We start from the raw sequence: 12,349 nt of genomic DNA, 5'->3' as shown, positions 1-12,349 counted from the left end.
GAAGGAATAGGGAGTTACTATCTAATGAGTACAGAGTTTCTGTTTGGGAAGATGAAAAAGTTTTGGAGATGGTTAGTGGTGATGGTTGCACAACAATGTGAATGTACTTAATGTCACAGAACTGTACACTTAAAAATGGTTAAAATGGGGGCCAGCCCAGTGGCACAGGTGGTTAAGTGTGCGCACTCCACTGCTGCGGCCCGGGGTTCGCCGGTTCGGATCCCGGGCGCACACCAATGCACCGCTTGTCAGGCCATGCTGTGGCGGCGTCCCATATAAAGTGGAGGAAGATGGGCACGGATGTTAGCCCAGGGCCAGTCTTCCTCAGCAAAAAAAAAAAAAAAAGAGGAGGATTGGCAGATGTTAGCACAGGGCTGATCTCCTCACAAAAAAAAAAAAATGGTTAAAATGGTAAATGTTTATGTTATTTACCATTAATAAAAATTTTTTTAAAGGATTTGGCAGCAGCCTTGAGGTTGGGGGGCATTAATTGAGGGACAGTAAAGTGGCACATTGGTGAGTCTGTCTCCAGAAACACATGGATGCCCTCAAGCAGGATCTAGAAGTGGAGGTGACCGAGGCCACCTGGCAGAGAAGTGCAGGACGGTATTGCGCACACATTCATAGTTTCCTCTACCATTTAACAAAAACTTACACAAACATTCTCCCATTTGTGTGTTTGTTCACTTAAATGAAATGACCCTGGTAAAAATTCTGTTACTGAGTCAAATGGAAAGTGGCACTGTTGAAAACGCGACTTTGATGCCACGTTTATTCCACAGTTAACTATTACCTGAAACCCCTCTTGCCTCTCCCATCACTGAGGCGTAAAATGCCGTGGCTGGCTCGAATCTGCAAGGTGGATGTAAGCGGTGGCTTCAATTCAGAGAAGGGGACGGCAGGGTGTGGGCTCTCTCGGACAGACAGCCACCTCTGACCTTCCCAAATCCATCAGGTCACCTCGAATAACGCCAACAAGGCACGAGAGCATGCCGACATCCTAGTCACAACTGAGGGCACACAGACCACCTCAAAAATCAAAACAGCCAACAAGGGCCTCCCTTTGAGAAACAATGTTTAATCCCTCCAAAATGCCACGGTCCTTTTCATATTTTCTCTATGTAAGACAATTCACAATTATATTTCCTTTTCAAGACAGCAAAACTTGAAGAGTTAAAACAACACAAAAACCAGGGTAAATCTCAGATGTTGAGAGAGCACTTATTATAAAAGAACAAAATACAAAATTAGCAGCAAGGGAGACAACATTTCAAATAAAACCCAGTCATCTGTCTTGCAGAGGTGAGGTTTGCATCAATGCGTGAACGTCACTGAATTCATTCGAATCTTACAATAAAACACCCACTGAAGGAAGGTCTTCCAAGTCTCCAGTCACTAAATGACTGACATCAAGGAAGGTGGGCAGACACAAGCCAAGCCCAATCTAATTGAATAATGTTAGCGTATATTTAGAAATCTAAAATTACTTCTGGGCTCAAAACTTCCTGTAATTTTTATCTATTCTTACACTACCTGAGTCTGTAAAATGCCACAGGATTTAATAGTAAATGTACTAAACACGTTGCTAATTTTAACCTTGGAACAATAAGGGAGCTTTAGGCAATATCAAGTTGCCAAAATAATTAACTTAAAACTTTAATAGACACACCACACAGCTTTCTCTATAGATCACCAGTTTTTTACAACAAATTCACATAAGATCCAGAAATTATACTGAAGAATCCAACGGCTCTGCCAGACAGCTGCATCCCTCAGAGATGAAAGGGACATTATGACTTTATTCAGGTTTCGCTAAGCTGGTTCCCCAGGTCACGGCAACCATGAGACACATCTGAGCACACATACATCTTCGTTCCAGACCAAATGGTAAGCTTTAAAGCTAGGAAATGACTTTCCCAAAACATTTTTAAGACAATAGCCATAAAGATGTTTTCTGAAATTATACATTAAAAAAACATTAAAAGAGAAAAGTAAGAATTGAGGCAGCTACGATGAGCAGTGGAGTGAAAGCTGCAAGTTAATCATTTGGAAGATTCTTGTTCTTTGAAGGAATTAGCACAGGCAGCAAACTGCAAATTACCCCCTCCTTCTGCAATAAGACAGCCCCGTAGAAATCACTAGAAGAGGGATGCCAGAGAGTATGCGGGTCCTGAGGCTGCTCTGTGAGCCCTCCCCACGCTCCGCCTCCTGGTACCTCCACACCAGCAGTGTCCTGAAGAACACTCAGACCCCGCTTCAGATGAAAGTATTTTTCTGCCAAAGGGCCACAGGGCAAGAACGGTAATCAAAGGTGGTGAGGACAGCAGGAACATGGGAAGGTTGGATCCCTCACTGTTTGCAAAAGACACACTGAAGGCTGAAGATGTATGATCATTTCCACAGCATAGCCTGAGGTGTCACTGATGCCTGGGGCACCCACAGCCTCAGCCTCCCACATCTGCTCAGATACCGAGATACCCTGACAAGTGATGAGATACCCTGACAAGTGACGGGTAGGTAAAACATTCTTCTCATCCACCTCCCCACATTTACACAAAGTAAATTCAGAACCTCTCCTTGCCGAGGAGCACAGAGATAGCAATGACATTATTTAAGGGCACCTAGGATGGAAGCAAAAAGCCATTTCATTACAGAGGAAGCATGATTATGTTCACCACAAAAGCGACTCCTGGCCTTCTGCTCAAGTTCAGGCTTCAGAGGTCGTCAGTGCCTGCTTCTCTCGGCCCGCACGGGGAGGCCAGCATCTCACAGCTGGCCGGGAGCATGGTTGGTGCTGCTGCAACCGAGGGCCTACCTTCACCCGGACCGTCTGGTCCGACACGCTGCTCATCATGTCGCTGATGGAGCGGAAGAGCTGCAGCAGGGACTCCACAAAGTCGGCCTCGCCTTTGTTTTCATACAGCCTGCAAAGGAACACACAGAACTCGGTGGGGCCGGCCAGACGGCACCCCACCACTCTTTCTCCTGCATCTCCAGCCATCAAAGGCGCTGCGTGGGTGACAAGTTAGAATGGGAGGGAATGTCCTCAACATCCACTGAACGTGACAGGCAATTTGGGAATCAGATGAAATCTGGACCATCAGCTATGGAGATACGCCTTCACACTGAAGAAACTGATGAGGAATCATACCACTTATTGCTGGTTCATTTTAACATTATACATTTTAGAAATTGAAAAAACACAGAAACATATAAAAAGGGAGGGAAGGAGGGAAAGACAGAGGGAGAGAGGAAGGAAAGATGGAGAAATTTAGCTTTAACTCTACCCCGCAGAGATTACACCACTGACACTTTTGGTATATTTCCTGCCAATGTTTTTTAAACCTATAACGTCCCATAATTGACAATCACAAAGATACTTAATTGCCTAAATTTAACATGATCTTATAACCATTTGAAAATGACATTATAATAGTGAACACAAAATTATTTCAGAGTAATAATACTATACAAATTCATTCATCATAGAATTGGTGGTGACAGGAAAACTTTCAAGAGATAGAACATAATAAATGGAGACTAAGGAAGTTGTGCATTAGTTACATGTATGCAAATATATGTTGCTAATTATAAGTTTCATCTATAAATTATTTATTAGCAGTTACTTCAAGTCGCTGTTACGAAAAAGCAATGTATTTGCATTTTAAAATGTTGCAACTCAGACATTTTATTAATGTAGACTAGTTTTCCACCTAATTAAAAGTATACCATACCTGAAAACTTGTGTACAATGCAAAATTTTGTAAACTAAGTGCTAATTAATTACCCTAGAGGTAATCTTATATTTAAATGAGTTCCACTATAAAGCAACAAATTCTGTCTAAAATGAGAAATTGCAACCTACTGTATCTGTTTTGTAACTAAGGGTTTTCAAATGGTGTGTGCTTAAATGGTGTACCAAAACAATCAAACAGTGGTGTCACAAACTTCTGCTGCAGGTGATATGGAGCAGTGCTGGGCAGACAGCAACATCTGCAAACACCTGGGGAGGCCTCAAGCATGCAGTCATTCTCCCCCCTCAGGACATCTGCCATTTCCTAGAGCTGCCTGGGGTAGGAGGCTAAAAACCAAAAGGAAAACCTCTGTAAAGCAAAGCGGAGTTTCTATCAGTCTCCAGAGATAAGGAATAGAGTTTGGAAAATGCCAGGGAGAGGAGCCCCAAATAACACCACAGACTCTCAGCTGAAAACCCTGGAGAACCAGGGGCAAACCAAACGTAGACTGAGGCTTACCAAGGCCACGCAGCCTTGACTCAGTACAGCCCCTCGGGATCGGCCCTGCTTTCTCTGCCTAGAAGGGGAAAGGATGAGCATCTCTGGAAGAAGTCACATCGTCTGCAGCTTGTACCATTTTACATACACACAGCCCTGCAGTCAAACAAAAATTACTAAACACAGGCCGGCCCGTGGCATAGCAGCTAAGTGCACGCGCTCCGCTGCGGCGGCCCGGGGGCGGATCCCGGGCGCGCACCCATGCACCGCTTGTCAAGCCATGCTGTGGTGGCGTCCCATATAAAGTGGAGGAAGATGGGCATGGATGTTAGCCCAGGGCCGGTCTTCCTCAGCACAAAGAGGAGGATTGGCGACAGACGTTAGCTCAGGGCTGGTCTTCCTCACAAAACAAACAAAAAAATTTACTAAACACAGCAAAACACCAGGCCAGGTGGCCAAATCAAGGAAGAAAAGAAGACAATAGAAACAGATCCACAGGTGAAGATATTGTAGTTAGCTAACAAGAATGTCTAAATAAATATAATTATTATATTTTAAAACAGAGAGGAAAAGATGGAGAAATAGAACGATGGAAATATGGAAAATGGAGAGATGGAGAAAATAGGACATAATGTGGAAAATTTTAGTAGAGAAATGAATCTGAAGAAAAGAATCAAATGAAAATTACAAAACTAAAAAATATAGTATCTAAAATTAAGAGTTCATTATATGGGTTAAATTGAGATTAGAGCAAAAGTCAGAGTTAGTGAAATAGAAGACAGTCAACAGGAAGATAAACAGAAGCACAGAGATGGAAAATACAGAAAAGAGTGTTAGAAATAGTAGGACACAATGAAAGGATCTAATATACACGTAATTGAAGGTCCAGAAGAAAATGAGAGATACAAGGGAGCAAATGCAACATTAGAATAGAGAATAGCCATGAATTTTCCAAAATTAATACAAGACATCAATTCAAAACTTCAAGAAACTCTAAAAATCCAATGCAGGATAAATAAAAAGCAAAGCTTTCCTATGCAATCCATAGTAAAACTGCTAATAACCACAGAAAAAGAAAACAATTTTAAAGGCAGCTAGAGAGAAAAAAAGACACTATTACCTTCAAAGATCTAACAATAAGTCTGAAAGCCGAATTCTCACCAGAAATGATGGAAACCAAAAGAGAACAGAATAGTATCTGGCGGAAGAAACTAACTGCCAGTATCCAGACTTCCACAGTAAATGAAATTATCCTTCAAAAACAAAGATGAAATAAATGATTTTCATACAAACAAAACCTGTAGCAGACTTACAGTAAAAGAAATTCTACTGGGAGTTCTTTGAGCAGAAGGAAAATTATTCTGGAGAAAAACATGAAATTGAAAGAAAAATGAAAAAATAAACGATAAATATATAATATATTGAATGAATACTAACTAAAAAATAGTAACAGTAGTATCCTATGGGGTTTAAAATACATGTGGGATTGAAACGCAAGACAATACTAAAAAAAAAAGAAGGGAAAGTAAACGGAGTTAAAATGTTCTACTCTTCTAGCCCTATCTAGCATTATCAGGGGAGTGGTAAAATAATTTCAATTACCCTATAATAAGTCAAACATGCATGTTGTCATTTCTAGGATAATCATTAAAAGAATAGTAAAAGAATGCTTAACTAACATGTTGAGAGGAGAAAAGGATAAAGAGAAAATTTTGATTGGTACAAAAGAAGACAAAAAAAAAAAGAGGAAAAAAGGGAACAATAACACAAATGGGCAAAAGAGAAAATTAACAGAAATACAGTAGCTATAAACCTAATATATGACTTAATCACATTATATGTAGAGTAACTCAAATACTCAAAAGGATTTTCAGACTGGATGAAATAAAAATATAGCTAGACGTTGTGTATAAGAGACAAACATTAAATATAATGACACAGAAAGGTTGAAAGTAAAAGAATGGGAAAAGGTATTCCATGCAAATCCTCATCAAAAGATAAAGGGAATCTTTTCATATTGATTAAGGAGTAAATCCACAAGAAAGAGATCACAATTCTAAATCTGTATCCCCCAATAACACAAGCTTCGAAATCCATATGGTATAATTAATGAGTCTTTCTTATATTTAAAATTCTCCAAGAATCCCTCAAGGATGAAAAATTTAATTATTAGTTTCTCTGCTGCCAACCATCATGTTTAAAACATATAAATGGTTAGTACTTTACAACAATCCTTTTGAAGCATCTTTCTGTAATGAAAGTGAGGTCTCTAGAGCGTCACCTCTTGGTTTTATCAAATAAACCAAAAAGAGTCATTTGTTTGACCCACTTGAGCTGGAGGAAGGCATAAGAGGAGAGAAGTCAAAGGGATATCAGCAGATAAAGAGATGAATAAAGCCTAGTCATCATTCCTTTCTCTATTTAAATATTATTAAGTATTCATTAACAAGGAATGACAAGATCTTTGTCTACAACCTACATTCTATTTTTGTGACCCAGGAAATGATAGCAAAATGACAGATCTGCAGCAACTTATTCATGATCAATAACTAATTATTCACAAAGCCAACACCAGATGACAGGCAAAAACTCTGCAAAGCACCAGCAAGACAGAAGAGGAACACAGCGATAACTGGCATTAGTAATTCCGAAGGTCTGATGCGGGATGTGTCTGTTTTCTGGCTTTCTAGTTAATGTGATCCGCCCACACAGAAAACACAGACAAACAAGAACCAGCGGAGAACTGCCCCTGGCTGTCAGGAATCTTTCTGTGGGTTCCCCACGAACCAAACGTCTTTAGGCCAGGGTTTTAAAACCGCTGTTCTCATTTCAAAACAAAATGAGTTTTCTAAACAAAACAAAAAGTACAGATTTGCATAGTGAGAAAGATAGTGGGATAACTATGATAGGCTTCGAGATCTTCATCTCCAAACTTTCACCCCTTTGTTCTTGGGAAGAATAATTGCTGTCAATTATCCTGGAATTTTACAAGGCTACTACATTATATGAAAATACAGCAGGCCATTTTGTAAGAAGAAGAAAAACAAAAGACCTCAAAAGTTTATTCCAACTGCAAAAAGGAAAACACACTTGTCAATTCCAGCTGTGAACACAATTGTTTTTTTCCCAAGGTAATAAATGTGTTGCAGGTAAGAAAATGAGAGGTCTAGTTGGCTTCCCCCCACCTCTGAAAACCTCACACATGAGAGTTGATTAGAGCTTATCACCGATCAAACATTCCACACGTCTGTGTAGGACACAGGACTTCTTTCTCTTTAAGCAGCCTGTACAAAATAGCAATATAATTTCATCTAAAATTAACATCTTTGATATCACAGATGAAGAACTACTGAAATGGTAGGATACGGGGAGAGGGGGAGGGAGAGAACAAGACTTTACTACAAGTCTTTGGCCCTGTCGTCCATGATTTTAAGGTCATGATTTTTTTTTCCTACCCATAGAATCTTCTCAGGAGTTTTAGACTATAGATTTAAATTTAAGAAGTATTATCATATCTATACAATGTGGCTACACTGTGTTCTAAGTTTCAAAAGGAACGTATGTCCTTCTCTGCCCTCAAGAATCGTAGAAGGCAGCCAAGATACACATTCAGGCAACATTTAGAGAAAAAAATGAGGTCAATAAACTATTAAGGTCTGGGATACAGCGAGGGCTCCAAAGCTCATTAAGTACTTATGGAAGAAGGAAGGGACAAGGGAGGGAGGGAGGGACAGAAGAAGGGATCCTGATTACCAAAATCACCACCATCACTATAGTTTTGGTTAAGATGAGGTTAAGACAAGGGCTGTGGGGGGCCTAGGAAGCGTCACCGTCTCCCTGGACAGTATCAGCTCTTGATGAACAAGTTATCCCAGCCAAGAGACTCAGTCTGGGACCAGGCTTGGCTCCTGTGAGGGCCACTCCAGGACAAAGGCCGGCACTGGGATCTTAGTCTGTGCCAACACCATGCTGCCAAGCGCCAAAACCAAGGCATTCCTAACAACGTCAAACATAAAACACTCCCTGGATCACAGGCAAGGGTCTGCTGAGCATTTCACTCCATTTCTGCGAAACATAGTGGGATTGAATCACGTCTGTGGGTCACTTAGGGCTCCAACAATTTAAAACTAAGGAGATAGTGGTGACAAGAGTCTCAGAGACTGACCCCCAAACTAATGGAGAAGGAGGGCTCTAAGGAGCATAACTAAGTAGGATTTAGTAACCCGGAGTACGTTAGGGACGTTCTAAGCTGTCAGGCAACAGAAATTCTGGGTTAAAAGGAACTTGAGGAAGAGAATGTTAATGGCCTATCCAATATATATTTCTCCCTTACTACTTTACTAAAAGAACTCTGATTTTGTTGGAAGCATCAATAAGCCCATCTAAAAATCCTTTCCAACCTCCCCTGCACCTGGGTGGTCAGTGACACAGTTCTGTCCAATGAGATGAAGACACATGACACTTTGTAGGGCCTGGGGAAAGCTCTTTAAAAGGAGAGTAATTGGAAGAGCTATTTGCCCTTCACCTTCCCCTCTCTGCTTCCTGGAAGGCAGTCCTGATGCCAGGAGGGGCAGGAGCCACCTGGGGGCTGTGAGATAAAGAGAAAGAACCTAAGGATGGTGGGGCAGAGAGATAAAAGGAGCCAAGGACACGGGGACACCAGGGACCAAGTGCATGAGCTTTGGACTCTTCCTCTGGGCTCCACATTGTGCGGAAAAAAAAGTGAACTTCATCTGGTTAAGCCACGTTAAGCTGTTTTTTTCTGTAACATGCAGCCAATCATATTCCTAATCTTTATAAGATCAAACTCAATAATGTTTATGGACTATGGTTCTAAGATCTCATGCCATTTGTTTTTTGAGATTGAAAGAGATTAAGGAGAGAGAGAGAAATAATTTTGCTACTGGTCCACTTGGGTGACCCCAATCTTTTCTAAGCAGCATTATTTTGTAAAAGATTATAGCATTTACTACAATAGAAACACACTATCAATGCACGTTTGTTTGATTACTAATCTCTGAATGAGAAGGAAAGTCAGCAGTGTGTTTAGAAAGGAGATGAGCATCATTAAACCCCTGACTCGATGTCCTGTAGATCACAAATTGTACAAGATTAAAATTTTTTCAAATAAAACATGACAAAACCCACACCACCTGACTATTCTGTTCGTTCATGTTGATGGTCTCACCTTAGTGAGATGTTTAGGGTAATCCAAGATTTAAAATTAGTGAGGAAAAATATAAAAGCAAGATAGAGAGTGCCAAGAAGTTCATTTTCATAGAATTAATTTTATTGAAAAAAATAAAATACAGGAAAACAAAACCTAGTTTACTTGGTCATCTTTCACACCTGACAGTAAGAAAATCATCCGTGGTTTTGACCCTTAAGAAAAGAGAAAGCTTTGATCCACATCAAGATTCATGCAAATAAATAAGCAAAATAAAAGAGTGTGCCTTTGATGCCTTAGTCAAGGATGAAAGCATGACGGCCTCAAACCGTGGTTCTTCATACATAAAAATGGCAGTGTAGAGAGTGCTGTTTAAATCCTGGGAACCTCAGAGTGAGCACAAGCACAATCAGTCCTTGAGCAGTAACACAGGGGCTGTAACCACTGCTCAGCGGTGGGTACTACCCTCTTTGTGACTTTCATAGCTCTACGCACAGTCAATAATTCGCTCCTTTGGCTTTATTTGCACCATGGTGCACACAAGATTGGATTCTGAATGCCTTCCCTTTCTCCTGGGCCCTTCTGGAGAAGGCTACTTCAGGCCAACAAAGATAAAGTGAAGAGGAAATAGGGAGGTACTGATTTGGGTCCACACTGGCTCAATTCTGTTTTCATGGATGTGTTTCCAGAGCACTGTGCTTTTACAAGGTGACGTGTGTTCCCCAAATCAGAGGGACATTGGTTCATGAACTCCATCTCTGTGTTTAGAACTCACTATAAGAACATCAACCTTGAATAACCAACATGAACCAACACCACTCGCAGCAGGTCACCCAAAGCAGCTGTCCTCCAAAAGAAACAAGCAGAGTGAGTCAACCTCAGCACCCCAACACTCAGTCTACGCCTTTTCCACAAATCTTCATTCACAGAGTTAAATATTGTATGCCAACCGAAAGCTCTTTTATTTTTGCACAGCTCTTAAGCTGTAGAAATCTAGAAAAAAATATGAAGGTTCTCTATAAACAATGAAGTCATAAATACCCCAATCCACTTTAAAGTTCAAAAACAATTTATAAATTCATCCAGATAGTATGTGAAAGATGTCACTAAGCTAAAACAACTGAGTGTCCATTCACATGGCAATTTCCTATGTGAGAATCTATCTGTAGAAACAAAACACTATTCTGGCTGAAGAAAAGAGAGGAGGCAAGTCTTCCCAAGTCAGGCAACTTAAGTTGGTCTTGGCTTTTTGTTGTTGTTTATTTTAATTTTGTTTGTTCTTTGGGGGCTTTTTTCCATATAAAGATATACTGAAAAGAACTTCAGAACCCTTGGCGTACACCCTGCACTATGTTGGAAGGACTATGAATACTTTCAGTAGACAATGTCTGACTCACATGCACACACTGCAGACTTGGGAACAGAGTTCAAAATTCAAATTCAAGGCTTGCATTTCACCGCCCAGGAGCAGTCACTGTAAAGGGGGGCTACTCTCCCGCAGTACTGCCATTTGTTACTGCTCTGTCAGGCTAGAAAGGAAGGAAAAAGAGGAGAGGAAGAGAAAGAAGAAAGAGGAAGAGGAAAGGAGAAGGAAAAGGCAGGAAGTCAAGGATTACCCAGAAGTCCGCTGGAGAACCAGCACGGGCGATACCTACTGATTGAACAGGATCCGGGAGCGCACGATGAACTTGAAGATGTACTCTAGAGCTTTCATAGCTTTGTACAGCTGGTCATTTATTCCCGGCTTCTCAGCATTGTCCACATAGTTTCTTAAAACTTTTGTCAGCTTCCTACTCATAACGGAAACACAAATTAATAAGTTCAGAAAATAAGTATCTCAATTCTTAACTGGGACAGAAATACACAAATGGGTTATTTTTCTTTTGGTTCATGCATACTTGTAAAATGTATTCTCAACAGATAAAGTGACCCATAAAATAACTCTCAGAGGACTGACATCTGAGCATTTAACGAGCACTTTCTAAGTTTTAGATGTTTTTCTAAGCTTCTAAATGTATTATGTAATTTAATCCTCACAACAACAGTATAAGGCAAAGAGTACGGTATTATTCCTAATTTACAGATGAAGAAGCAGAGACTTAGATAGGTAAACTAGCTTTCCCAATGTTAAACAACAAAATCAAAGGGATTTTCTTTTTAGCCATATCCATTTTTGTAACGCTCGTTTTTTTTTTTTAAATTGAGCATGTGTAATTTTCAAATTATAGAGAAAGTGGTAGTAATAATCAATTTTTAATTCTGCCCAAACTTCTACATTTTCTATCACTACTGGCCCATAAACTAATAATCATTGTTCAGAAGAATGACCCTCAAGCAATGCCTTCTAAATCATAAAAGAACAACTAAATTAACTTCAATGTAGTTTCTGTTGTTAGCGTCCTGGGCTGCACGATAACGCTCCAAAAACTAGCAGCATATGTGCAACCTGCATGACAACCACCAACAAGATTATCCCATTAACCAAATGTCTCTGCTCCCCAACTTTTCAGGTAATCAACAATAATTCACTGTGCCTTCTAAATATTCATTATAGTCACAAAAGGAACCTGCTAGGGTACTGACAGCATTTCTGGTTAGGTTGGAGCCAGCACGCACAAACTATTCATTGAGATAATTATGAGACACTCTTAGGAGCAACTGTAACTTCAGTTATGGATGACCACGGAACAGCCCTGAGAGTAACGATTTTACTGATAAATCACAGGAAAAAGCTTTTCAGGTGACTGAGTGGATGTGACGTCATTTCTAACACTGATCAGGTTGCAGAACTCTAGCACAGAAATCTGACCCTCTCAGAGGAGAATTCCTGCAGGTGTCCTTGGAAGAAGCCAGGCCAGAGGGGTCCTCTTCCCACAGGTTCCACCGGACCCTATGCCGGGAAGGCTAACTCACCATTTATGTCTCTTGGTGGTTCTCAAGGCACAGTACA

At 40.5% G+C, this 12,349-nt stretch overlaps 1 protein-coding gene across 3 annotated transcripts in view; it reads right to left on the bottom strand.

The window, feature by feature from the left end:
* DOCK1 (dedicator of cytokinesis 1) overlaps positions 1 to 12,349 on the bottom strand; it is a 512,522-nt gene that overhangs the window by 380,635 nt on the left and 119,538 nt on the right. For all 3 annotated transcript variants that reach the window (XM_058544272.1, XM_058544274.1, XM_058544273.1), the window contains 2 exons: positions 11,055 to 11,189; positions 2,816 to 2,924 (listed from right to left, as the gene is read on the bottom strand). In XM_058544272.1, coding sequence (XP_058400255.1) covers positions 2,816 to 2,924; positions 11,055 to 11,189 — 244 coding nt within the window. The remainder of the gene's footprint in view (positions 1 to 2,815; positions 2,925 to 11,054; positions 11,190 to 12,349) is intronic.

This window comes from Diceros bicornis, chromosome 6 (assembly GCF_020826845.1).
Source record: "Diceros bicornis minor isolate mBicDic1 chromosome 6, mDicBic1.mat.cur, whole genome shotgun sequence".
Taxonomy (NCBI): domain Eukaryota; kingdom Metazoa; phylum Chordata; class Mammalia; order Perissodactyla; family Rhinocerotidae; genus Diceros; species Diceros bicornis.
Note: the sequence above shows the minus strand (reverse complement) of the source record. Positions and strands in the feature narration are given on the sequence as shown.